Consider the following 25,843-nt stretch of genomic DNA (forward strand, 5'->3'; position numbering starts at 1 on the left):
CTCAGGGACCCTGGGAGACGGGACTCACTTCAGTGGGGCAGACACAGGTCCAGGGAGCTAAGCGTGATGCCTTCTATCCCTAGGTGAGATTCTACCCTGAGATTTTGTTTTTCTTTTAAATATTTATTTATTTATTTATTTATTTGAAAGGCAGAGTTACAGAGAGGCAGAGGCAGAGAGAGAAGGGTCTTCCATCCGCTGGTTCACTCCCCAAATGGCTGCAACGGCCAGAGCTGGGCCAATCCGAAGTCAGGAGCTTCTTCCGGGTCTCTTATGCAGGTGCAGGGGCCCAAGCACTTGGGCCATCTTCTACTGATTTCCCAGACCATAGCAGAGAGCTGGCTCAGAAGAGGAGCAGCCAGGACTAGAACCGGTGCCCATATGGGATGCCGGCGCTGCAGGCGGAGGCTTAGCCTACTACACCACAGCGCTGGTTCCTATATAAATGTTTTTTTAAAGTGTGTGCCAGCTCCCACCCTGAGAACACACAGTAAGAGACAACAGTAACAGAGTGATCATTCTGTTTTCCTTCCTCTGCCTCCCCCATGACTCCCTGTCACAGGTAACCCGTGTGCATCTGCTCAGCGGTCACTCCCCCCACTAGAAGATGATCCCCGAGTGGGCAGGCCCCCGTCCCTCTGACTCACACCGCATCCACACCTCTGCAGCCCTGGCTCGCGGCAGGAAACCAGTCACCAGGACAGAACGGCTAAGTAATGACTGTGTACCTGGCCAGGCAGCTGCGCCTGAGTTCTCCTGAGGGCTCCAGAGCCTGCCCTGCCTCACCTCACGTGCCTGCCTCATCTTAGAGGGGTCACTTGGTGACTAAGGGACGCTCGTGCAGGCTGACGGTGACCCAGGGAGCGGCTGGGAGGGGCTGAGTGACGCAACGCAAGGAGCGCGCCCGCGGAAAACACCTGCGAGGTGCGTCTATGCTGCCCTCTGGTGGCAGAGCCTGGTACACCCACACACCAGGGCCTGGGGCTCTCTGCAGTGTGTAGTTCTAACGTTATTCAGGAAATCTCATCCCAGGGAAGTCGCATCCCAAGGCCACACAATGGCGGCGGGGTATGAATGAGAATCCGGGCCACAGGGTGATGCTCCACCAACAGGCTGTCCAGCCTTCCTCCTCACAGGAGTGGAGATTATGCTGCAGAAGGAAAGGCTACTGATTCCTGTAGATTTGAGACTTTTAGGGGAGAAGCCTTACGGGATGAAATTGGTTGTAATTCAACAAGTTTTGTGAGCTAGTTCCAGGCACCCAGGGACACCGAATTAAATATCAAATGAAGGCCGCGCCGTGGCTTAACAGGATAATCCTCCGCCTTGCGGCACCGGCACACCGGGTTCTAGTCCCAGTTGGGGCACCGATCCTGTCCCAGTTGCCCCTCTTGCAGGCCAGCTCTCTGCTGTGGTCAGGGAGTGCAGTGGAGGATGGCCCAAGTGCTTGGCCCTGCACCCGCATGGGAGACCAGGATAAGCACCTGGCTCCTGCCATCGGATCGGCGCGGTGCGCCAGCCGCAGCGCGCCTACCGCGGCGGCCATTGGAGGGTGAACCAACGGCAAAAAGGAAGACCTTTCTCTCTGTCTCTCTCTCTCACTATCCACTCTGCCTGTCAAAAAGTAAAAAAAAAAAAAATCAAATGAAGAGGAGCTGATGTTGTGGCACAGAAGATTAAGTGCAAACACCAGCATCCTGTATTGGAATTGGAACGCTGGTTCAAGTTCCAGTTACTCCACTTCCAATCCAGCTCCCTGCTGATACACCTGGGAAAGCAGTGGAAGGTGGTCCAAGTATGTAGGCCCCAGCCACACACATGGGAGACCCGGATGGAATTCCCGGTTCCTGGCTTCAGGCTGCCCCAGCTCTAGCTGTTATGGCCATTTAGAGAACAAACCAGGAGATGAAGACCTCTCTCTCTGCCTCTCTGTCATTCAGCCTCTCAAATAAATAAATAAATCTTTTTAAAAAATTGGTAGAGGAGTTAGAATTTCTCTCCTAGGCTCCCGCCTCAGGGTGTACCTCTCTGATTTTATCACATTTCGTTGTCATGATCCACCTGTCGATGTCCTCCCCACACACAGTGCTGCTAGAGGGAGGGAGACTGAAACTGCTTCCTGGGTTGGTCCCTGGCTTGCTGTATCCCACAGTAGGTGTTCAATAAAGACTGATGGTATGGGGATCTTGGGAGCGATGGAAGGTTGGAGCTTCCCTGCCTGGAGCTCTTCAGAGCAAAGCAGACCCAGCGCACGACCCTCCGACCCGAAGGCCAGCAACAGTGCTCCATGCATCCCCAGGGGAATTTGGCTTCCATACAACACGACATCGTGACACCGGTTCCGGCCTCCTGTCTTTCACTGGCCAAGCACTTTTTGGCTATCTACCATGCGCAAGGTACCGACCGGGCTGTTGTTCTACAAATCTGTGATCCTATTCTATTATTTCATGACTCCATGTGGACTTAAGCTATGACAATGTCCCACCGCCATCCCTCCCGGGTGCGGTCAGCCAAGGCGGATGGAAAGGGATGGGCACTGTGTGACCTCAGTGGGTCTCTCTGTGTTGCTTTCCACTTGGTCTCCTCCCCAGTGCGTGAACACAGCACGTTGGAATGCCAATATCCCCTGCCTATTAATAGACTCTAGAATCTCCGATTACTCATGCCTCCTCCTTCTCTCTCCTACCTGTTGCACTGAACTGGGAACAATTGGTCTGGAGTCAGGCGATCCTGCACCTGATCTTGACTTTGGCATCTGTCATTGTCTTGCACGGGGGAGTTCACCTCTCTCGGTGCTCCACGTGGTTCCCTTATCTGGGAAACGGTGTCAATAACTTGTGCACTGGGACGTCTTCTAGGCCGGGGATCAGGAGCGAAGTGCAGGTGCACAAACAGGGCACGGGAATCTTGGCCTTTACAAGGGGAGAACAGAAACCAAGGCCGTGCAGCAGCGCTGAACAAGGCAGCACACGACCCCTGCCCTGGCCACGCCAGGCTGTTTCTTTCCCCCACTTTTTTTCTCCTTTAAGAATTTCCCCCCCCCCTTGGGGCTGGCATTGTAGCATAGCAGGTTAAACCTCCAGCTGCAGCACCAGCTTCCCATATGGGCAGCAGTTCGAGTCCCAGCTGCTCCACTTCCAATCCAGCTCCCTGCTAATGTGCCTGGGAAAGCAGTGGAAGATGGTCCAAATGCTTGGGGCCCTGCCTCCATGTGGGAGACCTGGAAGAAGCTCCTGGCTCCTGGCTTTGGCTTGGCCCAGCCCTGGCCCTTGAGGCCATTAGGGGAGTGAACCAGTGATGGAAGACCTCTCTCTCTCTCTCCAACTCTACCTTTCAAATAAGTAATTAAACTTTAAAAAAAAAAAAAAACTTTTTTCTCTTCCCTTTCCCAATGAGTGCCATCTCACTGGCTTGAGGGTTGCTGAGGGTTGGGCTAAGGGGTCCAGGCGTGTTTCTTCCCTTCCCTGCCCACACCTCCCTGCTGCAGTGTGCCCACCCAGGCACGCTTCCAACAGAGGAGAAAGGATTCCAGATGTGAGCTCCAAGCCCGGCGCCAAGAGCTTCCCTAACATTCCCCCAGCCTGGCCAACAGCATCTCCCTCTTCTGCAAGTTACACACCCGCCGCCCAACAATCGCAGTCTGTTCTCTGTTGCCCAAACCTGTCACTCATTAATACACTCAGCCATTCCATTCATAAAGCAGGCCTTGAGTGTCCTTTAAGGCCTGGGCACTGTATTCTATGTGAGGGTTACACAGATAAAGAACTGGGGTTGGGGGCACCTGTGGTGCCGGCATCCCCTATGAGCTCCGATTCGGGTCCCAGCTGCTCCACTTCTGATCCAGCTCCCTGCTGATGTGCCTGGGAGAGCGGTGGAGGATGGCTCAGGTCCTAGGGTCCCTGCACCTGTGTGGAAGACCTGGAGGAAGCTCCAGGCTCCTGGCTTCAAATCGACCCAGCTCTGGCCATTGCAGTCATTTGGGGAGTGAACCAGCGGATGGAAGACTCTCTCTCTCTCTCTCTCTCTCTCTAACTCTGCCTTTCAAATAAATAAATAAATCGTAAAAAAAAAAAAAAAGAATGAAAGAAAGAGCGAGCTGGGGGAGGATTGGCAGCACTCAGCACAGTGGTTCAGGATGTTTGCACCCCACATTGGAGTGCCTGAGATCCAGCCCTGGCTCTGTTCCAGTTCCAGCTTCCTGCTAATGCACACCCTGGGAGGCAGCAGAGGCTGGCTCCAGGACTCGGGCCCCTGCCGCCCACATGGAAAACCCAGGCTGAGGTCTGGGCCGGGGTCTCTGTTGGAAGCCCCGGCCCAGCGCTGGCTGTGGCGGGCATTTAGGGAATGAGTCAGTGGAGGGATATCTCTCCCTGTCTCTCTGTCTTTCAAATAAAATGAAAAAGAATGTTTTAACACAGAAAAGCAGGGACTGTACTGGCGCTGTGGCATGTTTAAGTGGCCACCTGCGATGCTGGCAATCCCAATTGAGTCCTGGCTGCTCCACTTCAGATCCGGCTCCTTGATAAGGGAGCTGGGAAAGCAGCGGAAGATGGCCCCTGCCACCCACCTGGGAGAGGGGGTGGAGTTCCAGTTCCCGACTTTGCATCCATTTAGGGGAGTGAACCAGTGGGTGGAAGATCTCTCTGTCTCTGTCTCTCTCTCTTTGTCTCTGCCTCTCTCTCTCTCTCTCTCCCTAGCTCTGCCTTTCAACTGGATAAACAAACCTGAAGCCAGGAGCTTCCTCTGGGTCTCCCACGTGGGTGCAGGTGCCCAAGCACTTGGGTCATCTTTCCCAGGCCACAGCAGAGAGCTGGATCAGAAGAGGAGCAGCCGGGACTAGAACTGGCACCCATATAGGATGCTGGCGCTTCAGGCTAGGGCTTTAACCTGCTGTGCCACAGCGCCAGCCCCTAAATAAATCTTTTTTAAAAAGATAAAGCAATGAGATAATGAAGCAGTGAATATCAGCTGTTAGCACAGCACAGATCTGAGTTCAAATCCCACGTGGGCCACCAGCACCTGGGTGACCCTGCCTGCGCCACGGCGCCTCTCCCAGCCTCTGCTCCCTCTTCTGAGACAGGGCGGTAAAGATGGGCTCCTTACGCAGATCAGGCTAGAGCTGCATCGGCAGGGCACCGGCAGCACCTTAGCAACCCCCCCCCCCCCTACACAGAGACTGAGAAGTGAAGAGGCCCGAGGGGGCAGGGAGGGGCGGGAAGGAGGCCTTCGGAGTGGCAAGAGTCCCGGAGGACGCGGGGCTCCCCGCAGCCCCGGGGCGGCGCGCCATGCAGGGGGCGGCGGTAGCACGCTGGGGGTCCGCGGGACACGAGGGGAAGGGTCTCGGGGGGACATGCAGACACCCCTAAACACCACCACCACTCAGGCCTCGGGAGCAGGGGGCAGGCTGCGCGGAGAGACGCCCCGCGGAGAAACGCGACACCAAAGCCCCACCAAAGCCGGCGCCTGTGGTAGCCAGCGGGGCGGGGCGGAAGGCGGCAGGTGCGGCACCTTCCCTGCCGGCTGCGGCTGCGGCTCCCGCCCCGGGCCTTCCCTCTGCGGCCGCCCAGCGCAGTCCCGGCTCACGGCTTTGCTGCGAAGGCTGTTGCGTTGGGGCTTACTCATGTAATTACCTAGCTATACGCAGGCTTGCCTTCCGCGATGCTGTTGTTTGACCCTCGCACGTGAGTGCTGTCCCTCCCGGCTTCCCGGTAGCTTCCTGCCAGTGGAACCCACATCGCCGACCCTCCCACTCTCCCAGGCACGGGCACTGGTGACATTTCTGAGGGGTAATTAACGACTTAATGAATGAATGGGTGAATGCAGGCTACTAGGCGTCCGCCTACGAGGCAGCTGGTTGAGCGTCGGCCGGGAACACCCACATCGTGTAGTTAAGCGCCTGGTTCCCATCCTGGCTACTCCCCTTGGAATCCAGATTCCTGCGAATGCAGATCTGGACTGTTCCTGGCTCCTGGGCTTCCGCCTGGCACAGCTGGAGCTGTCGCAGGCGTTTGGGGAGTGAACAGGCGAATGGAAGATATTTCTCTTTCTCTCTCTCTCTTGCCCTCTGCCTTTCAAATAAATGACAATAAGACTCTAAGTGTTAAAAATCATCTGGCACTGAGTTTATATCACAGTTATTCCAAGACACGACTAATCAAAACTACGTATACCGACAATAATTACACACAAAAAGTATTTATTTCTGTTTATTTGAAAGTCAGAGAGAGGGAGAGACAGAGAGAGATCTTCCATCCACTGGTTCACTCCCCAAATGACTGCAATGGGCCAGGCTAAAGCCAGGAGCCTGGAGCTTCCTCTGGGTCTCATGGGTGGCAAAAACCCAAGTATTTGGGCAATCTCCCACTGATTTCTCAGGCTATTAGCAGGGAGCTGGAGCAGAAATGGGGCAGCTGGAACACAAACCAGTGCCATGTGGGATGCTAGCATTGCAGTTGGTGGCTCTACCCACTATGCCACAATGCCAGCCCCAGTAAGCTTTTATTAAAAATGCATCGTGGGGCTGGCACTGTGGCATAGTGGATAAAGCCACTGCCTGCAGTGCCGGCATCCCATATGGGCGCTGGTTTGAGTCCTGGCTTCTCCACTTCTGATCCAGTTCTCTGCTATGGCCTGGGATAGCAGTAGAAGATGGCCCAAGTCCTTGGGCCTCTGCACCCGCATGAGAGACCTGGAGAAGCTTCTGGCTCCTGGCTTTGGATCGGCACAGTTCTGGCCATTGCAGCCAACTGGGGAGTGAACCATTAGATGGAAGAGCTCTCTCTCTCTCTCTGCCTCTCCTTCTCTCTCTGTGTAACTCTTTCAAGTAAATAAATAAATCCTTAAAAAATAAAAAATAAAGAAAATAAAAATGCATCTCTTCCAGCTGTCTGCTATGGCCTGGGAAAGCAGTGGAAGATGGGTCAAGTCCTTGGGCCCCTGCACCCACATGGGAGACCCAGAGGAAGCTCCAGGCTCAGCTCCAGCCATTGCAGCCATTTGGGGAGTGAGCCAGCAGATGAAAGACCTCTCTCTAACTCTCCCTTTCAAAATAAATAAATCTTTTTTTAAAAAGTACATCTCTTACTAAGGTGCAAAGCGCTGCTTTATGTTTTCTGTCAACCTTTGGTAGCTCCAGAAAGGATTTCTTTAAGGAAGGAGCTTGGAGCTGGCGTTGGGCCTGTCGCTAAAGCCGCTGCGTGGGACACCCATGCACCACATCACAGTGAAAGCCGCTGTGTGGGACTCCCACAGGCCACATCACAGTGCTTGGGTTGGAGTCCCAGCCCTGCTTCCAATTCTAGCTCCCTGCTAACGTGCCCCACGGGAGGCAGCAGGCGACGGCTCACGTGCTTGGGTCCCTGCCACATCTGGATGGAGTTCCCGGTGCCTTCAGCCTGGCCCAGCACTCATTGTCGCTGGCATTTGGGGGAGTGAACCAGCACTGTCTGCCTGTCAAATAAAATTAGGTACGCAAATAAAATAACTGGCAGGGAGCTGGTGTGAATTCGGAAACTGACTTCCTTGGAGCTGGTCCTGTCCCCACACCCCCGAGATTCCCCTGTGCTGCCAGGAGCATTCGGACCGAGAGCGACTGAAGAAAAACTTGTCTTCTCGTTTTGCAGTACAGGGGTCCCAGGGGGCAGCAGTGTGGGTCTCAGTGTCCCCATGAGTCCCACGTCTTATGCACCATGTAGAGGCGAGACAGGAATCTCTGCGTTTGGGACCGTGAGAAAGGCACTGGAATATTCACTGGGAAAGACGCAGATTCAGAATTAAGAAAATTCTGTTTTTATTTTTCCGTTTTGGTTCTCAGCTGATGGCCACTAGGTGGCAGCAGAGAGCACCGTGCAGCCAGCGCGGCCCCAGCGGCCCGGGGTCGGGAAGGAGAGGGAGGCTGGAGCGGGAGAGGACCCGAGGTGAGGTAGGAGCGTGCGCTTCGCTGTCAGAGATAAAGGGGGAATCGGGGCTAAATACGGGTCTCAAGGCGGCCCCGAAAACGACAGCTTCCGGTTTCAGAATAAATCTGAGGGAACGAGGGAAGTCCTCGGGGTGTCAAGCTACTACAGGGGACCCAGAAGGGCACAGAGGGGCGCAGCAGCCGCTCCGGGACCCCCTCATCTATACTCTTCCTGGGGCGGGTCAAGGTCTGGCTCCTCCTGAGGTTCGTGGTCCACCTCAGGGGCAGGCGGCCAGGGGTTTTCTGGGGGCTGGGGTCCTGCTGGCCAGGGGTCATCAGGCCGGGGAGGCTGAGGGGGATCGGTGCTGGGGGGCTCCGGGGGCCAGACTGCAGTCCCAGTCTCAGGCAGGCCTCTCCAGGGACGGTGGGGGCCCGGAGGTGGAGGGTCTTCAAAGAGAGGGGGTGGCCCTGGCCAGGGGTCACCAGGGATGGGGGGACCCTGAGGCAGAGTTGGGGTGCTCTCCTCCTCTCCGGCCTCTGTGGGTTGGGGAGAGGGGTGGTCCCTGATGCCTGAGATGCCTGTAGAATAAAGGGAGGAGAGGTCAGAGGTCAGGGCCAGGCCTGTGTACCCACCCTTACCAGGCTACAGAGCCAGAAGGCGGAGCCGGTCTGTGATGGACACGGCCTGAGCTGACCCCACCAACAAACCTCAAAACCCATTCTCTATACATTTGCAAAACACTGAAGTCATCGTCCTGCATCCTGCTGTGACTCCTTAACTTGATCAATTTTAGGTGGCTTACCCCCCCCCAAAAAAACAACCCACCCAAGTCGGTAGGGCGCCCAGAGTGCTGCACACCCTGGCCCCTGAGTCTCCCAGACCCTGCCTCTACAACGAGCCCACCTCCCACTCCCAACAGATGCAGCCCCGCTGGACTCTCGCCCCACACAGCCAAGCTCTGAGTGGCTGTGTGGAGCTCCACCCAAACCAGCAAAATGCACCTGCTTGCATCCCTGGGGCCCCCTGCTGAGAATTCCAGGGTCTCCTCCACTGCAAGCATCCAACTCACCCTCAGCAGTGCCCCCTGCTGAGTGCGGGTCACCTGGACCCTCCCATCACCCCCAACCCTCCCAGCCCGTTCCCAACTCACCCCCAGCCAACAGGCAAAGGACCAGGGTCCCCAGCAGCCTCCAGTTGAGCATCATGACTCTGGACTGGCCCCCACAGGTGGGGTGGCTGAGTCTGGGAAGCTGGGATCCCCAAGAGGCTTTATAGGGGAGAAGGAAGGGGGGAGGCCCATCTGTGGGGAGGGGCCAGCCCAGGGACACAAGGCATCGTCAGAACCTAACTGGCCAAACCTGTTCGGAAGGCCACCTGACCACGTGCTGGTGGCGTCCCTGTTTGATCCCCCTCCCCACCACTCCCCCACTGCAGGCCCAGGCCCAGGCCCAGCCTCGTGGCCAGGCCCTGGGTGCCCCCTCCACCCACACTCCAGTCAACACCCACGGTCATCTCCAAGGTCACCTTGCATCCCTGGCAGCGACTGGAAGCCAAAGAATGGGAGCAGCGCGGCGTGGGGAAGCGTGGTAATTACAGGGCCGGGAGGCGGGACGCCCAGGCAGGGTGGGAGGTGTGGGGGGGTGAGGATGGTAGGGGGACACGTGCCCTTGGAGCATCGGATGCGGCTGGGACAGTGGCAGCTGTGACCCCAGCCTCCCTCCCACCCCTACGACTTGGGGGCTTCACTCTCCCCGGGGAATTGGCTCCCACAGGACCCTGATGTGCTGCTCTTCCGCACATGGCTTCTTCAGGCACCCAGGGCCTCCCAGGTGGTGACACCCAGGGAACTGCAGCCTGGGTGATGGCAGAAGAGGAAGGAGACAGGAGGACATCCTGGTGGCCTCCCCCACCCACAGTTGCTTACATCACTTGGGCCAGGGCCTCTTCCTCCTCTCTGCCCCCTGGGCCCTGCCCTGCCCCGCCGGCCCCAGCTCTCTCCACCGCTTCGGCTCACCTGTCAGCCTGAGACCCTCCAACACCTTTGCTCTCTGCCTAAGGTCTGTAAGTGGCTCGAGAGTAACGTGTCCTCCACAGCTGCTCCCCAGAGTAAGGGACACCGCTGTCCCCTCTGGGGGGCTCACAAGGGTTTCTCTCCTCTTCCACCCCAGCCCATCCACCTGCAAGTGGAGCCAGCCCCACCCTGGCCCACAAACTTCCCATTGGTCGCTTCATTGCTCCCCCACCCCCAAGACCCACCCTCCACAGCGTCTCTGTAAATAACAAGTCCGTCAGGTAAGGTCCCTGCTTTCCTGCTTATTAAGTACTCCGTGGGCTCCCGAGTGACCTCAGAATCTGAGCCGCGCTAGGCCGCTCGCCCTAGCGCCCTTCCACTGTCCCCACCGGGGCCTCCATGACAGGGACACAGCTGCTCCTCAGCGGGGTCTCAGCCCAGGGTCCCCTCCTGATGCCTCCCATCCTCTCATCTCGCGCTCCCTCCTCCCCACAGTCGGTCTCCATCAAACCATGGTTTTTCACTTTCTCCTCCTAGCACTAATTGTTTGACATGGTTGTCCTCGTCCGTCAGTTGTCTGTTCTGTCCCCTGGAAGTGCCGTGGGCTCAGGGCCCCTGGCTCCCAGAACTCGGCTAATGAGCGAAGGCTTCCTCTGCCACGCCAGGCCTCCACCATCTCCCAGAGATTTAAGCAAATGCTCAGATGAAGGAGGAAGAGAAAACAGGAGCTTCCCCAAAACCTTGCAAAGGCGCCTAGGACAGGGGCTTTGAAAAGGCAGCTTCTGGGGGGTGGGGTGGGGGTGGGGGGCTGTGAGGAGGGCGACGCCCCGAGTTCCGCACAGTAGCTCTGCTGTAGGCGTCTTTATTCAGTGCAGGGGGAGTTCACACTTGGCGGCAGCTGGGGTCGGAGGGCTTGGGTGGCTGGGTGGGGAGGAGGGCTGGGCTCCCCCACCACCTCCCAGGGGTCCGGGCCCCCGGCGGGCTTCCTCTCGCTCCCCGGCCGCTTAGCTGGTCAACGCAGACTGGACCTGGAGGGCTGGGGCTCGTCTCCCTGACAGATGGTCTCCTCCTTGGTAATGGCCTCGCTCAGGCACTGCAGGTTATCTAGCAGCACAGAGATGGACCCTGGGAAATTCACGAGGGAGAAGCTCTCAGGGCGGCTGTGCGTGGGCGGCAGCGCGGCCAGCAGGCTCTGCGCCAGGGGAGCCTCCCCGGGCCAGGCGCAGAGGGCCGGAGTGGGCCCGGTAGCGCCCCCTACTGGTGCCTGCTGGCTTCGCGCCTTACCCTTTATGGATTGCCGGGTGCAGGACGACGTTGCGGCTGGAGGAGTGGACGCTGAGGACCCCGACGGCCGCAGCCGGCACTCGGCTGACTTCTCCTTGTTCAGTAGAGAAGGAAGAACTGCCAAGAGTCGCTGCTGCTTGTAATGGGAGAGGAGACCCTCCTGCCGCAAGGTGGCCTGGGAAGGAGAGGTTAGGGGCCGCCTGGCAGAGGCACAGCCTCCCCGCTCTCCCGCCCGGCCGGCCTTGCGCCCTGCTGTCCCCTACCAGCATGAGGTTCTTGTCCCTCTCCAGTTCCTGCACGCGCTGCGTCAGCCGCTGCCCCTCCTCCTTGCGAGCCTCATCCTGCAGGCGCCGCAGCTCCTGGTTCCGCTCCTTTTCCCGGGTGGCTCTGTGCTGGATCTGGCGCAGGGAGACCACTGCAGAGAGCCGGGGCACAGAGGGGCAGGCTGGGTCAGCGGGGGCGCAGGCAGCCGGGGCACAGAGGGGCAGGCTGGGTCAGCGGGGGCGCAGAGAGCCGGGGCACAGAGGGGCAGGCTGGGTCAGCGGGGGCGCAGGCAGCCGGGGCACAGAGGGGCAGGCTGGGTCAGCGGGGGCGCAGAGAGCCGGGGCACAGAGGGGCAGGCTGGGTCAGCGGGGGCGCAGGCAGCCGGGGCACAGAGGGGCAGGCTGGGTCAGCGGGGGCGCAGGCAGCCGGGGCACAGAGGGGCAGGCTGGGTCAGCGGGGGCGCAGAGAGCCGGGGCACAGAGGGGCAGGCTGGGTCAGCGGGGGCGCAGGCAGCCGGGGCACAGAGGGGCAGGCTGGGTCAGCGGGGGCGCAGGCAGCCGGGGCACAGAGGGGCAGGCTGGGTCAGCGGGGGCGCAGAGAGCCGGGGCACAGAGGGGCAGGCTGGGTCAGCGGGACGTAGGCAGCCGGGGCACAGAGGGGCAGGCTGGGTCAGCGGGACGTAGGCAGCCGGGGCACAGAGGGGCAGGCTGGGTCAGCGGGGACGCAGAGAGCCGGGGCACAGAGGGGCAGGCTGGGTCAGCGGGACGTAGGCAGCCGGGGCACAGAGGGGCAGGCATGGTGAGGACAGGCCAGCTCAGGGACTCTGCTAGGGGAGCTGTCGGCTGGCTGCGTGGCTCTTAGCGTCTCCCCGCAGAGCGCGGTGGCTGGGCGGAGGTCCCAGGACCCTGTGAATCTGTGACCCCACCCCACCTCACGGGCCTTCCCACCCCCCAGCAGCTCCCAGACCCCTAGGAGAAATCTGAATGTCGGACTTTGTACACTTTCTGTTGGTTTTCTTCCAGTGTGGCCACAGTCTCGAGGTTATAAAGCAGAACATCCTATTTGTGGAAGTGGGGCGGGGGTGGCCGTCCTGAGGGGGAGGGCTGGGAGGGCACTCGGGCTGCGCATCTAAGGGGACTCAATCCGTGCCACTCCCCCGTCACTCACTGCTTGCACACTAAAGCAGGAGCTTCTGTCTCATCACTGCCCTCTTTCCTGAAGGACCACGTGTCCCCCATCCCGCGTTCCCCCACCTCGCCCCACCCCCACCCCCGCAAACCTCACCGGCCTTGGCGTGCTCCCTCCGGGCCGCGTTCAGCCTCCGCTCCGTGTCCGTTAGCTGTTCCCGCAGCCGGGTCTCCACCTCGGCCACCTTCTCCTGCAGAGCTGGGGTGAAGGGGGTCGGGAGGAGGCCCGAGCCCAGCCCCACCTCGGGCAGCGCCCACCGCCCGCCCCGCCCCCACACCTTGCCCGTAGATCTCCTGCTGCTGGGTCAGCTCCTGCCGCAGGCTGGCCGCCTCCTCCGTGCTCTCCTGCTGGCCCTGGCGTGCGGCCTCCAGCTGCAGCCCGACGCTGGCCAGCGACTCCTGGGTGCGCTGCAGCTCCTGCTCCAGCTGCTGGGCCACCTCGCTCAGCTGCTGCCGCTCGGCCTCCCCTGCGAGGGAGGGGGAGGGCTCTCTGCGTCTGCACCCCACACCATCCCCACCCCAAAGTCTTCCCTCCTCCCCCTCCATGCCTGCGGGCACCCAGCACCTCCAAGACTGGGTGTACCTTGCTCCCGGGCGCGGCCCACCTCCTGCTGGATGAGACGGGCACTCAGCTGCAGCTCGGCGTCCAGGCGGTTGCGTTCCTCCCGAAGCTGCTGCAGCTCAAGGCTCGCGTCTTCCATCAGCTGAGGCGGGGGCTGGGGCGGGGGGCAGCTGGGCCGGGAAAGAGCAGCAGCGGCCTCACCCCTACGCGCCCACCCTTCCCCGGTCCGTTCTCCGGTCCTTGTTCTCTTGGGTCCCACCCTGAAGCCCCCCGCCACACACAAACTCACACACACACACACACACACTGCCCACACTTTACCTCTCCAGGTGCAGCTGCGCAAGGGCCAGTTTTCGAGCCATGAGGCCTGGAGAGAAAAGGTGGAAAGCGACAGGTTGAGCTTGCAAGGGGAGTCTGGGAAGCAGACACGTGCGGGCTGGGGGCAGGAGGAGGAAGTGGCCGTGGGATCAGAGGGCTGGGCCAGGATGCAGCTCAGAGCCCCCCACCTCCCCCACCACCACCCTCAACTCACTGCGGACAGTGTGGACCTTGCGGACAGCGTAGCTGAGTCGGTTACTGAGGCTTGGCAGCCGGGCCACTGCCTGCTCCACCTTAGCCATGGTGCTCTGCAGGCAGACCTGGGAGCTGGAGGAGCACAGGCCACTGACCCTGACCGCTCACACCGCACAGGGCCTGCGGGCCTGCACAGACCCCTCCCCTGATCCTGCACTGTCACACAGGTGGGGGTGGGGGAAAGCAGGGGAGGGAAACAAGAGAGGCCAGGGGCAGGAGCTGGGGCGCATGTGCCCCAACCTCATGCCCCAAGCTGCAGCTGCTAAAACCAAACCTGGGAGGAGCTTTAGCCTTTTAGTGACTGTCACAGAAATACAACCTGGTTGCTTATAAAAAAAATGTTTAAAAAGGCACAGCTATTCCTGGTCCCACAACCCATGCAGAGTAAACTTCTCATTTGGATCCTGAGAATCAGTGTCCCCAATAAAAACCCTGCAACCAACACAGCAAGGTGCACAGAACCCCATCTGGCCCCGGGCGCCCCGGCTGTAAAGGGCTCAATGACAACAACGCCTCAGGGCCTGGTCTCTGCCTGATGGCCACTTGCTCCCCTGTGGGCTGCGGGGCCGTCTCCAGGGACTGGGATTCCTGGCGCTGGACACCGCACCATGTCTGGGGTGGAAGAACATGGCCTGAAGCTTCCATGTCTAAGGAGCCCCTCCCCCTCAAAAAGGCCTCAGACGACTGCCTTATCTTTTCAGGCAAACTCGAGGCTTCCTTTTACTTATTTATCTGAAAGGCAGAGTTACAGAAATAGAGGGAGAGACAAAGAGGGAGAACTCTTCCATCCACTGGTTCACTCCCCAGATGGCCTCCAACAGCCAGGACAGGGCTGATCCGAAGCCAGGAGCCAGGAGCCTCTTCTGGGGCTCCCACATGGGTGTAGGGGCCCAAGCACTTGGGCCATTGTCTACTGCTTTCCCAGGGGCATAAGCACAGAGCTGGATCAGAAGTGGAGCAGCCGGGACTCGAACCAGTGCTCATATGGGATGCCGGCACTGTAGGAGGCGGCTTTACCCACTATGCCACAGTGCCGGGCCTAAAGTTGATTTCTCACCACCTGGTCTTGGATCACTGCTCCGCAGCTCTCAAACAAGCCCAGGAGTGCGGTTTCCCTGACACAGTGAACGGCAGGTCCATGAGCGGCATCAGCCGCTGGCCCATGAAAACTGAGGGCCTTCAGCTGGGAGCCCTGGGAGGCGGGCCCAAGGGGAAAATGGGGGCAGGCCTGGAGCTTCCTCAGAGATGCAAAAACAAGCGGTGACCACAGCAAGTACAGTGGGAGCGCCCAGCGCCTGCTGTGGCTCTAAAGCCACTTCCGGGGGTGGGCGTGAGGAGCAGAGGTCAACAACATGGCCGCCTCTCGGGACGTCTGCATCGCACATGAGTTCAGGTCCCGGCTTTACTTCCAACTTCTGCTTCCTGCCAGTGCACCTCATGGGAGGCGGCAGCAGCAGGTGACGGCTCTGGTACTTGGGTCCCTGCCACCCACGTGGGAGACCCACGTCGAGTTCTGGGTTCCTGGCTTTGGCCAGGCTAAGCCCAGCTGCTGTGGGCATTTGGGAAGTGAACCGGTACGCAGAAGAGCGCGCTCTCTCTCGCTCTCTCTCTCTTTCAGTTTCTCTGGTTTTCAAATAAAAAATAAATTTAAGAAAAACTTTGAGATCCATCTTCTGACACAGCCATCGAGTCAACCTAGGGACCATTTCGCCAACCTGGTAACATCCCAAAGTTGGTGCTTTCTGGCAGGAACTCTGTGAGAACCCTGCCTGACCCCTGGGCACCGCAGGAAACCCTGCCCACGGCCTGTCTTTCTGCTCTGCTGGAGGCAGGCGCAGCTGCAGTGGGCGGACTCTGGGTGCTGGCTCGCACACCCAGGCCGGTGCGGAGCAGGTTGCAAATGGCTCCCAGTTTGTTCAGGCCAATGGGTTCCCAAGGAATGAATCCAAGAGAAGGCCATGGCTGCAAAGGCCCATCCTGCTGACCCCCAGAACTCCCCTGATGCATCCAGGACAGCCCCATGAGGACCGTGGACAGTCAGAGCACAAACTACACACCAGCGCCACACCAAGGGCTCCACACGGACAGCCTACCGCCCATCCCAAGGACCCCGGTGCCTGGGGCCCGAGGAGAGGCTGCTCCTAGCACGAAGCAGCTCTTCCAAAGGCTCTATGACAGCCTCAGCAAGGCCACGACTACCAAGTTGGCATGAGGGACACGGGCTGGGGCTGGCGCTGTGGCACAGCAGGTGAGGCTGCTGCCTGCAGTGCCAGCACCCCATATGGGCACCAGTTCAAGTCCAGCTGCTCCACTTCCAATCCAGCTCTCTGTTATGGCCTGGGAAAGCAGTAGAAGATAGTCCAAGTCCTTGGGCCCCTGCACCCACGTGGGAGATCCAGAAGAAGCTCTTGGCTCCTGGCTTCGGATTGGCATAGCTCCGACTGTTGCAGCCAATTGGGGGAATGAACCACAGGATGGAAGACCTCTCTCTCTCCCTCTCTCTCTCTGCCTCTCCTCTCTCTGTGTAGCTCTGACCTTCAAATGGGTAAATAAATCTTTAAGAAAAAAATAAAAAAAAAAAGGGACCGGGAATGCATTGCAGATGCGCGATCTAGCAGCAGGTGTGTAGCGTTACATGGATTATGTCTTCCCCTAACTAAACAGGGCAGGCCTGAGCAAGCTGATATATAAAGAGAGAAAGATGTGGCGTCCACCCGCCGTCCTTGAGCAGTTCTGGAGACGGAGACCCTGCCGGGTGCTGTACTGCGCGCGAGCCGTTACCAGACTGAACTGCGGGAGGGAGCGCTGCCTCTCCAGCTGAACTCGCAGCACAAGCTCCTGACAAGCCATCCTGTGTGGATGCCCAGGGGGTGCCCCAGGAAACAACCAACACAGCAACTTCTGCAGGGCCAAGAGCCTCCATGCCTCCAGCCCTGTGTCCTCCAGCTGCCACATTTCCAGCCCCTCCAGCCTGAGGCTCTTTAAGCGCCAGGTGACCAGGAAGCCGGGGAGACCCAACTACTACTCCCCGACCCCGCCACCCCAGGTACCTGCTGATAGCATCAACCACCAGCTTCAGCTGCTCCTCGGCCGAGGCTGTCTGCTGCTGCCGCCGATGCTTGGCCTCCTGAGCCCGGCTCAGCTCCATCTTCAGGCTCTGGGGGGGGGGGGGGAGGATGCAGGAAAGGAAAGGGTTCCTCCTGGGGCCCAGCCTGCAGCCCCACAGCGGGGGGGGGGCCTCCTTATCCACCGCCTCCTGCCCCCCCCCCCCAGCCTCTGCGCATCTCAGACACCGACCTTGGCACTCAACCGCTCCACCTCCACCTCTGCGGCTCTGTCCTGCAGGGTGCGCTGCAGGATGGCCTGCTCCTGGCACTGGGCTGTCACTTGTTCCTGGAGCTCAGCCACCTGGGGGAGGAGAGGGAGCTGGACAGGGCACATCAGGGGCCAGCTGTGCCCCGCACGCCAAGCCATCCCCAGCGGGGACACTGGGGCGGAAGCGGCACACACAGGCAGGTTTGGGGACAAACAGCTTGGGTTCCCGGGAATAGAATCAGAGTCCAGCTTTCCTTCCAGGCGCACGTTCCAGGCTGCCCACCCCTTGAGACAGCGCCCTGGCCCACCACCCAGGACCTGCCTCACCTGATCAGGCCATCCACCCTCAGTTGCCCCTGGGCTGCAAAGGGACCCTCCCTTCCTGACCACCCTCCCTGCGGGCGGAGCCACCCCAGGGTCTCTGCCACATTCTTTAAATTGTCTTCTTTACAGCCGACATCACTTCTGGACACTTCCTAATGACTCGCTGCTTGGAATGCGAGCTGCAGAGGGCAGGTGCTCGGCTTTGTGAATAAACGCCACCCTTCCCCAAGGAGCACGGGCTGGGTGGCGTGGGGGGTGGAACACAGGGAGAAGACAGAGAGCCCGGTGACCTGTCCCTTCAGCTGCGTCACAGAGTCCCTGTGCTCCAGCTCCTGGGCCTTGAGCTGCACCATGAGGTCAAACACCTTCTCCCGCCAGCGGTTCAGCAGGGACTGGCACTTCTTAGCAAACTCGGGCTCCAGAGAATCCGACGGTTGAACCTGCGTGCGAGTGGGGCGGGGGAGGAGGAGGCTTCTTTGCACCAGCAGCCACAGCCAGAGGACTCGCGGAAAGGAAGAGTCCACAGGGACGGCAGGCCGGGCGTGGGGGGGGGGGGTACCTTCCTGGTGAGCTCCGCCTCCTGCAGGGTGAGGATGTGCATGAGGCTTTGCACGCGCACCTGCAGCAGCTCGGCGGTCGAGTGCAGGCCGTCCCGGTCCTGCTGCAAGTGCTGTGGGCAGAGGGAGAGCGGCCGCCCCTGCAGGGCCTCCGTGCCTGCCCGAGGGCCCCCCATGGCCTCCTCTCCTGGGGACGGCCCCTCCTCCAAGGGCTGGCCTCCCACCTTGCGCTCTCTCACCTGCATGGTTTCCAGAAGCTCCTGCCGCTCGGGCTCCCAGGCCTGGCTGCAGGTCTCGGGAGGGACTTGCTCCCCCACGTATTTCCGTAGATTCTCAACCAGAGTCACGTGAGCCTCCAGATCTTTCTGGGTCTTGCTAGGGTTTGGGGTGGGGACAGGGCAGCCATCAGCGGGGGCAGCACCCCCACCCCAACTGTGGGCCCACTCGGGCCACCACCACTGCCCCCTACCCCCCGGCTGCCACTGACCTCAGCTGTTCCCGAAGCAGCTTGGCTTCCCGCTGCGTCCCAGCTAGCTCCTTGGCCTCCCCTACCCTCCTGGCCTCCAGACTACACAGAGACTTCTCCAAGCCCTCGGCCTTCTTGGTCAAGCTGGAAAGGGCCTCCTGGTGAGCCTGGGTCAGGGAGGACAGCTGTGGCGAGAGGCAGAGACTCAGCAGGAGCCACTCCCCGGCATCAGGGCCTCCCACACCTCCCCCCCACCTTGGCCTCCTCCCTTCACTCCCACTTTGTGCAACCCCAGAGACCAACTAGCCACGCTCCCAGCTGCACATAGCAAATGGAGGCCGTGCTTGGCACCTGGCTTTCGTGGGTCACCCCCAAATCCATCAGCAGGTCCAGTCAGTGCCCCATCACGTCCTCAGTTATGTCTCCCCGCCTCTGATCAGCAGGTAGCCCACCACCTCCCACCTGGACAACAGAACCCACCTCCCAACCAAGTCCTTGAGCACCTTTAGTGGCATTCAGAACAGAACTGACTTCCAAGCCCCCACGTCATCGGCTGTGGCCAGGCCGGGCCCACTCCTCGGAGCCCCTCACCACGGCCCTCCCACTGTTCATGCTGTGTCAGCTCAAGGGTCTGCCTGGGGCTGGACGTGGGCTCCTCCTTGCTCTGCAGTCCGCGGCTGACACCGGCCCCTCAGGCAGGCCCGCAGACCCCTCCCTGCCACCACGCTCGGTCCTAGCTCTGTCCCCGGCCTTCCCAGCACTGCTCACAGGACAGCATCTCACTGACGCGCTTACTCTCATCACACCGCCAGAGTAAGGGAGCACGGGGAGGGAGGTCTCGCCTCCCTTCTCACTGCTCTGCAAGCCTAGTAGGGGCGCCAGAGCCCCTGAAAGAGTCACGGGATGGACCGGGCAGAAGGAAAGGTGGCCGCCCCACTGCCCGGGCTGCCCCTCCAGCTGTCTCCATGTAGCAAGGTCATTCTCTCGGACAAAAGTCACAAAACTGATCTTTTCAATCTAAAACACAAATCTGATCATCTTATGTCCCTGCTTAAAACCTTTTGACGGTTGCTCATTGATCCTTTAAGATTTATTTATTTTGAAAGAGTAACAGAGAGAGAAATCTTCATCAGCTGGTTCACTCCTCAGATGGCAGCAATGGCCAAGGCCGGGCCAGGCCAAAGCCAGAAACTGAGAGCTTCCTCTGGGTCTCCCCTGTGGATGGCAGGGACCCAAATACTTAGGCCATCTTCTACTGCTTACCCAGGTCATTAGCAGGGAGCTGGGTTGGAAGTGGAGCAGCCAGGACACAAACCAGCCCTTACGGGGTGCTTGCATATCAGGTGGCGATGTTACCCGCTCTGCCACAGAGCTGGCTCGACTCATTGCTTTAAAAGATGGAGTTCTGGGGCCAGTGTTATGATGCAGTGTGGTTAATCTGCTGCTTATGACACTGGCAACCCATAATGGAGAGCTGGTTCAAGCCCCAGATGCTCTGCTTCTAATCCAGCTTCCCGCAAAGGCACCTGGGTGGGCAGTAGATGATGCCACTCACATCGGAGAGACCCAGACATAGTTCTGGGCTCCTAGCTTTGGCTAGTCCTAGTCCTGGCTGTTATAATCATTTAGGGAGTGAACCAACAAATGGACAATCTGTGTGCGTCTCTCCCTCTCTCCCTCTGCTTTTCAAACCTATAAATAAATAAATCTTTGAAAACATAAAGTTCTGAACTGGTCTGAATGCCGGGAGCTCTGCAGTGCCACCCAGGGCCCCTCATCTCCTGTACTCGAGCCCCTCGGCCTCCAGCATCCCGGACCCCCACAGCTGCCCTCCGGAGTGCCCCAGCTCCCCTCGCCACCCCACGTGCCCCTTCACCAGCCAACTCGTAACAACACAAACATCAGCTGCTTCTTATTGCGCCTCTTTCACGAAGCAAAAGGCTGTTCTCACACTTCCTACAACCTGCCTATGTCCTTTGTTTTCTGACAGGGCTGTGCCTTCTCTATTGATTCCTGGGCACACATTGTATCTGAGGGGTGTTGGTCTCCTCCTGGGATGTGCGCTGCAAGTGTGCTTCCCGGGTTTCTCACTCACTCTAACTCTGCGTCACTCCTGGCACCAACACCACAAAATCAATTATCAGCATTTGCTTTCATGACTTCTAGATTTTTTAGAAAATATAGTTATTTTTACTTTTTTATTTCTTTGAGAGGCAGAGAGAGAGAGAGAGCAAGTGAGCCAGAGTTGCCACCTGCTACTTCATTCCCCAAATGCCCACAACAGCTGGGGGATCAAAGCCAGTAGCCGGAGACTCGATCCAAGTCCCCCACCCAAGTGGCTGGAAGCAGCCACTTGAGCCATCGTCACCTGCTGCCTCCCATCTGCATGAGCAGGAAGCTGAAGTCAGGGGTCCGAGGGAGAGGCAGCCAGGCACCTGGGTATGGGGCACAGCGTCCTCACGGACAGCTCGACCCCTGCACCAGACGCCTGCAGCTTGACTCACGCACAGGCAGAGAGGCCCTGCCTGCTCCACAGCTGTAAGGGAACCCACCCTCCTTCTCTTCCAGTGCCTCTGTGGTTTCATTCGTGACATCTGTGGCTCGTCATGGTGGCCTGCCTTCACCCCCAGACTAAGTCAGGGCTCCCCTCCAAGGCACTTCTTCCATCTGCGATTAATGAATAACGACCACATTGAACGTGGACCCTGCGTGTCCCCAACTTGGCCATCAATTCCATCTACGAGGGCCGGGACTCAGGTTTGCTCACTAGGATGGTGATGACCAAGCATTGAGAAATGACTGAATAACCCTCCTCACTGCCCACCCCACGATGCTCCCACGTGAACTGGGCACCTGCAGTTAAGGGAGGAGGCGGGTTACTTCCTACAGAAGAGGAAGGGGGGCTTCCAGCACTGGGCGGGGGAAAAGTGGAATCCAAGTATGGCCGTGACACTCAAATTTTCTTTCCAGGCCACCTGTGTCTTTCTCCTGCACCCAAGACCTCACCATTCCATGGTTCATGGAGGTCTCTTTGACATCTGCCTTCTGCCAGGGAGCTACTGCCCTGTGACCCTGCTGTGAGACCAAACCCTTCCCGCCCCAGGCCCACCTGCTCTTGGTGCAGCCTCTGAACCTCCTCCAGCTCCCGCTGGCTTCCCTCTTCCAGGTTCTTCCGGACGACCTCAGCCCCGGCCAAGGCGGCCCGCAGGCCCTCGGCCTCAGCCCGGCCGGCCTTCTCTGCCCGAGCCAGCGCCTCCAGCTCCATGGCCTGCGCTTCCAGCCTCATCTTCTGCTGCAGCGAGGTCTCCCGCAGCGTCCGCACCTCCTCCTCCAGCCGCCGCAGGTCCTGCAGCTGCCGAGAGATGAGCTCGGCCTGCTGGCTCAGGGCCTGCGACCCTGCCAGTTCCAGGGACCTTCAAAGATAAGTTGGCACAGGTGAGACGCATCCCTGGTGCTGGGAGGGTAGCGAGGGCACACACAGAGACAGGAGGAGGAAGAGGACCAGTCTGCTCCTGCGAGGGATGAAGCTTGGGGCACTGAGCTCTCCAGGTTCACATCATCATTGTCAACCATCCGGGCCCTGCGAAGCACAGCAGGTTCAGCCTGGGCTCGTGGGACCTAAACGCCAGTGAGAGGCATCACAGGCTGTATTCACCAGCAAGTGTACATAGCATGAGGTCACTCGCTCTGCACAGAGGCTGGAAAACACAGAGAGAGAGAGAGAGACTGCTGAATTCCGACCTGAGGAGGAGGAAAAGCGGGAGACCAGCACAGGGGGAGAAAGGTGGGAAGCTTCCAGTCCCGACAAGGCAAGGCCGCACTACAGGCATCGAGGGTCAGGTACGCTCTGCTGTTTGAGGGCCTGAGGGGTTAGCACATTAGTGAACAACACGGTCCAGATCTTTAAGTAATATGAGAACACCTCAAGTAGTTCATGAAAAAAAAAAGGGATTAAAAGTTTATTTTGTTGCAAAAAGGTTTGCACGGTCTACAGGGGTCACAAAAACTTAACCCAGCGACAGGACTCCTGAGGCAGCTCCCTCCTGGAGGCTGGGACCACAGAACCGGCACAGGACATCAAGCGACCACTTGCAACAACGGCATCCCACACCAGAGCACTGGTTTGAGTCCTTAAGTTCTGCTTCCAACTCAGCTCCCTGCTAATGCGCCTGGAAAAGCAACAGAAGTCGTCCACGTGCATGGAGCCCCTGCCACCCGTGAGGGAGACCTGGATGGAGCTCCTGGCTCCTGGCTTCTGCCTGGCCAACCTGAGTGCTGTGGCCACTATGGAGGTGAAGCAGCAGGTGTTCGGTGTCCCTCCCTCCCTCCCTCTGTCACTCTGCCTGTCAAATAAATAGAGAGTAGTGCTCTGGAGCCTAGGGAAATTAAGAGGTGCACAAGACCTCTAGCTGACAGTCAAACAGAGACAGCAGGTCTGTCTCTGCTCCCTCTTCTTCCTCGGACCCCCTCCTCTTTGATGTGCTCCCACTCATGGTAGACAGGAGTGGCAGAATGAAAGCGGTACAACTGCGAAAAACACACAGGAGACAACAAGAACATTCACAGACGATACCTTCACAGACTGCTGGGCCAGCCCTCAGCCTCCTGCCCTCTGAAAAGGCTTTCTGTACCCGCTCCATCAGAATAAACCCACACCCACGGCGCCAGGCCTATTTCTAGTACTTCTTCCTCGAGCTCTAAACTATGCGTGGTCAGTCTGTCTCCTCCAGGAGTTTAAATTCCTTAGCAATGTCAAGTTTAAGTTAGGGGTGGGAGAAGGCTGGCCACCATGTGCACTGCTGCGGGCACCGAGCACCGGTTCAAGTCCTGGCTGCTCCACTTTCAATCCAGCTCCCTGCTAATGCACCTGGGAGGCAGTGGAAGATGGCCCGAGTTCGTGGGCCCCTGCCACCCATGTGGGAGACCCAGATTTAGTTTCAGGCTCCTGGCTTCGGCCTGGCCCAGCCCTAGGCTGTGTTGCAGGCATTAGGGGAGTGAATCAGTGGATGGAAGGTCTCTCTGTCTCTGCCTCTCTCTCTGTAACTCTGCCTTGCACAGAAATAAATATATTTTTTTAAAGACAAAGTTTAAGACCAGATTTCTCTTCTTCATTTTTCTCTGCCCCATCCCCAGGCCTAACACACTGCCTTATTATTTATGCAATGCGGGTACCAATAATTGCTCATGTAAAAACGAGCAAGTTATGGAGTCAGGTTTGTAACAGGCCATGGAATCTGTTTCAGCGAAGAGAGGCCACGAGAAGGCGAGTCTGAGAACGAGGTGGCAACAGTCCCCTACCTGCCTCTCCGCCCCGGCTCCTGCCTGTCACCGGACACATCCTGCTCCCACAGGGTCACTTGGTGTCTGTCGGTGTCCATCCGCCTCTGTGACACATCCTGATGGGCCTGGGGCTGGACGAGGGGAATGTCTGAAGCCCAGGTGGGAGCCATCCTTGGCACGGTTGAAAGGGGCCGGGCTTGGAAGTGGGAGGGGGGCATCAAGCCAGAGACACCTGAGGAACCACAAGAGCACAGTCAGCTTCCCAGGCAGCAGGGGGCGACCGCCAGCCCCTCGCCTGTGCTGCCCCACTGACCTGCGGGCTGAAACATCTCCATGTGACGTGAAGACTCTAGATGCTGTCTCCAGCCTTCTACGCTCCCCTGGATAAGAGGAGAAACAAGGACACTCCAGTTCAATTTTCAGGTCACCTTCCAAAGAGAAAGCCCCTACAATAACAAAGGCACAATGCTAAATTACAGCCAGCTCCACTGTCTCTCAGCTCCTCTTCCCACTCTTGTGGAAGAAGTATGAGACCCCACCCCACCGCCTGCTTGTCCTAATGCAAAACTCAGGCAGGGGGCCGGCGTTGTGGCCTAAGGAGTAAAGCCACCACCTGCAGTTCCGGCATTCCATATGAGCACTGGTTCGAGTCCTGGCTACTCCACTTCCAATCCAGCTCTCTGCTATGGCCTGGGAAAGCAGCAGAAGATGGTCCAGGTCATTGGGTCCCTGCACCCGCCTGGGAGACCTGGAGGAAGCTCCTCACTCCTGGCTTTGGATCGGCGCAGCTCCGACCGTTGTGGCCAATTGGGAAGTGAACCAGTGGATGGAAGACCTCTCTCTCTCTCTCTCTCTCTCTCTCTCTCTGTGCTTCTCCTTTGTGTAACTCTGACTTTCAAATAAATAAATAAATCTTAAAACAAACAAACAAACAAACAAACAAAAAAACAAAAACAAACTCAGGCAGAAACCAGGAGGGAGGCGGAGAAAATTCAAGGAGGTGGACGGGCCGAGGGGGAGCTTTTGGGCTGTGATCATCCTGCTAGGACTCGGGCAGTGTCTTTACCCTTCTCCTGTCCCTGCTGCTCCTGGCCTGAGAGGAGGAAGGAGGCACACCGTGCGGAGGCCCCGAGCCCAGCCTCCAGAGTTCTCGCCACGGCTCGGCAAGGCCTTGGGGAAGCCCATCCAGACACCACCAGGCCATGACTCCCGGGTCCTTTCCTAGCAGAGCGCTGGCCCAAGGCCTGGCCCCTGATGAATGTGGCCACATGTAGGGCTGGACGCCTCCCCAGGACCGCCTGGGAGTCCAGATGGCCTAGATGCCCCTGCACAAGAGCCAGATCTTTCTTGCAACTACCCTCTCGCCCATGCCCTCCGCGTCCATCCCTGCGGACCTGCTCTCTCTAGGGTCCTAGAGCAGAGTGGGCCCTTCAAGATCTTTCTCACACCCTCCCCCCCGAATTCACCCCCACCTGGGATTCCCTTCCTGCATTCTAGTCTTTTTTCCTGAAGGAATTATTCTGGTCCATCACCCTCACCCTCATCTCCCAGCTAACAAGCAGCCTGCTCGCGTCTCCCAGCACCCCAGCCTGATTTCTGCTCTCTCTCCCCTGTGCCCCGATACCCCCAACCTTCACCCTGCAGGACCCTGAACTCTAAGGCCGTCCTGACCACCTCATCCGCTCCTTTACCCAGCCCCTGTACCCTTCTTCCCCTGTGACCCCCTGCACCCCCCAGCACCCCGTCTCAGCCCCCTCCCGCCCCCAACCGACTCTTCCCGAACACCCCTTACCCAGCGCGAGAACGCCCCCTCGGCCACACCCACCACACCTCGATCCCCGCCCGGCCTCCGCCCCCGACTACGCCTGCGCCAGGCGGGCGGCTTGGCGGGCCGCTCTGAAACCCCGTTTTGTCCAGGAAGGAAAAGGAGCAAAGGTGCACGCAGGCGCAGTGGCGCCTAAAGCTGGGCCCAATTACTGCGTCTAAGCAACTGCGCGCCTTGGCCGCTCCGCCCCACTTCGGGAACCCGGGAAAACCTCTGAGCTAATCAGAAAAAGCGGAAGGCGGGAGCTCGCGGGACCCGCCCAGCGAGCCGCCCAATGGAGCGGAAGAAGGTCACAGA

The 25,843-nt window shown here is 59.0% G+C and overlaps 2 protein-coding genes across 7 annotated transcripts; both read right to left on the reverse strand.

Moving 5' to 3' along the window:
* Positions 1–7,805: 7,805 nt before the first annotated feature.
* On the reverse strand, positions 7,806–9,282 carry PSORS1C2 (psoriasis susceptibility 1 candidate 2). The gene is made up of 2 exons (XM_062187399.1): positions 9,049–9,282; positions 7,806–8,476 (listed from the first exon to the last, which is right to left on the reverse strand). The coding sequence occupies exons 1-2, from the start codon at positions 9,101–9,103 to the stop codon at positions 8,115–8,117; spliced, it is 417 nt and encodes a 138-aa protein (XP_062043383.1). The 5' UTR covers positions 9,104–9,282; the 3' UTR covers positions 7,806–8,114.
* A 1,473-nt stretch (positions 9,283–10,755) lies between these two features.
* Positions 10,756–25,660, reverse strand: CCHCR1 (coiled-coil alpha-helical rod protein 1). 6 transcript variants are annotated; one of them, XM_062185789.1, is made up of 18 exons: positions 25,552–25,660; positions 24,035–24,101; positions 23,740–23,953; positions 21,551–21,854; positions 18,463–18,626; positions 18,215–18,350; positions 17,978–18,088; positions 17,709–17,858; positions 17,077–17,187; positions 16,830–16,936; positions 13,739–13,851; positions 13,528–13,573; positions 13,228–13,376; positions 12,923–13,111; positions 12,742–12,843; positions 11,457–11,608; positions 11,194–11,368; positions 10,756–11,034 (listed from the first exon to the last, which is right to left on the reverse strand). In XM_062185789.1, the coding sequence occupies exons 2-18, from the start codon at positions 24,054–24,056 to the stop codon at positions 10,922–10,924; spliced, it is 2,358 nt and encodes a 785-aa protein (XP_062041773.1). In that variant the 5' UTR covers positions 24,057–24,101; positions 25,552–25,660; the 3' UTR covers positions 10,756–10,921. The 6 variants fall into 6 exon arrangements, with proteins under 6 accessions (XP_062041773.1, XP_062041771.1, XP_062041772.1 ...); XM_062185787.1 differs by having other exon boundaries at positions 25,514–25,660; XM_062185788.1 differs by having other exon boundaries at positions 24,035–24,167; positions 25,514–25,660.
* Positions 25,661–25,843: the final 183 nt, after the last annotated feature.

Source organism: Lepus europaeus, chromosome 3 (assembly GCF_033115175.1).
Source record: "Lepus europaeus isolate LE1 chromosome 3, mLepTim1.pri, whole genome shotgun sequence".
Taxonomy (NCBI): Eukaryota; Metazoa; Chordata; class Mammalia; order Lagomorpha; family Leporidae; genus Lepus; species Lepus europaeus.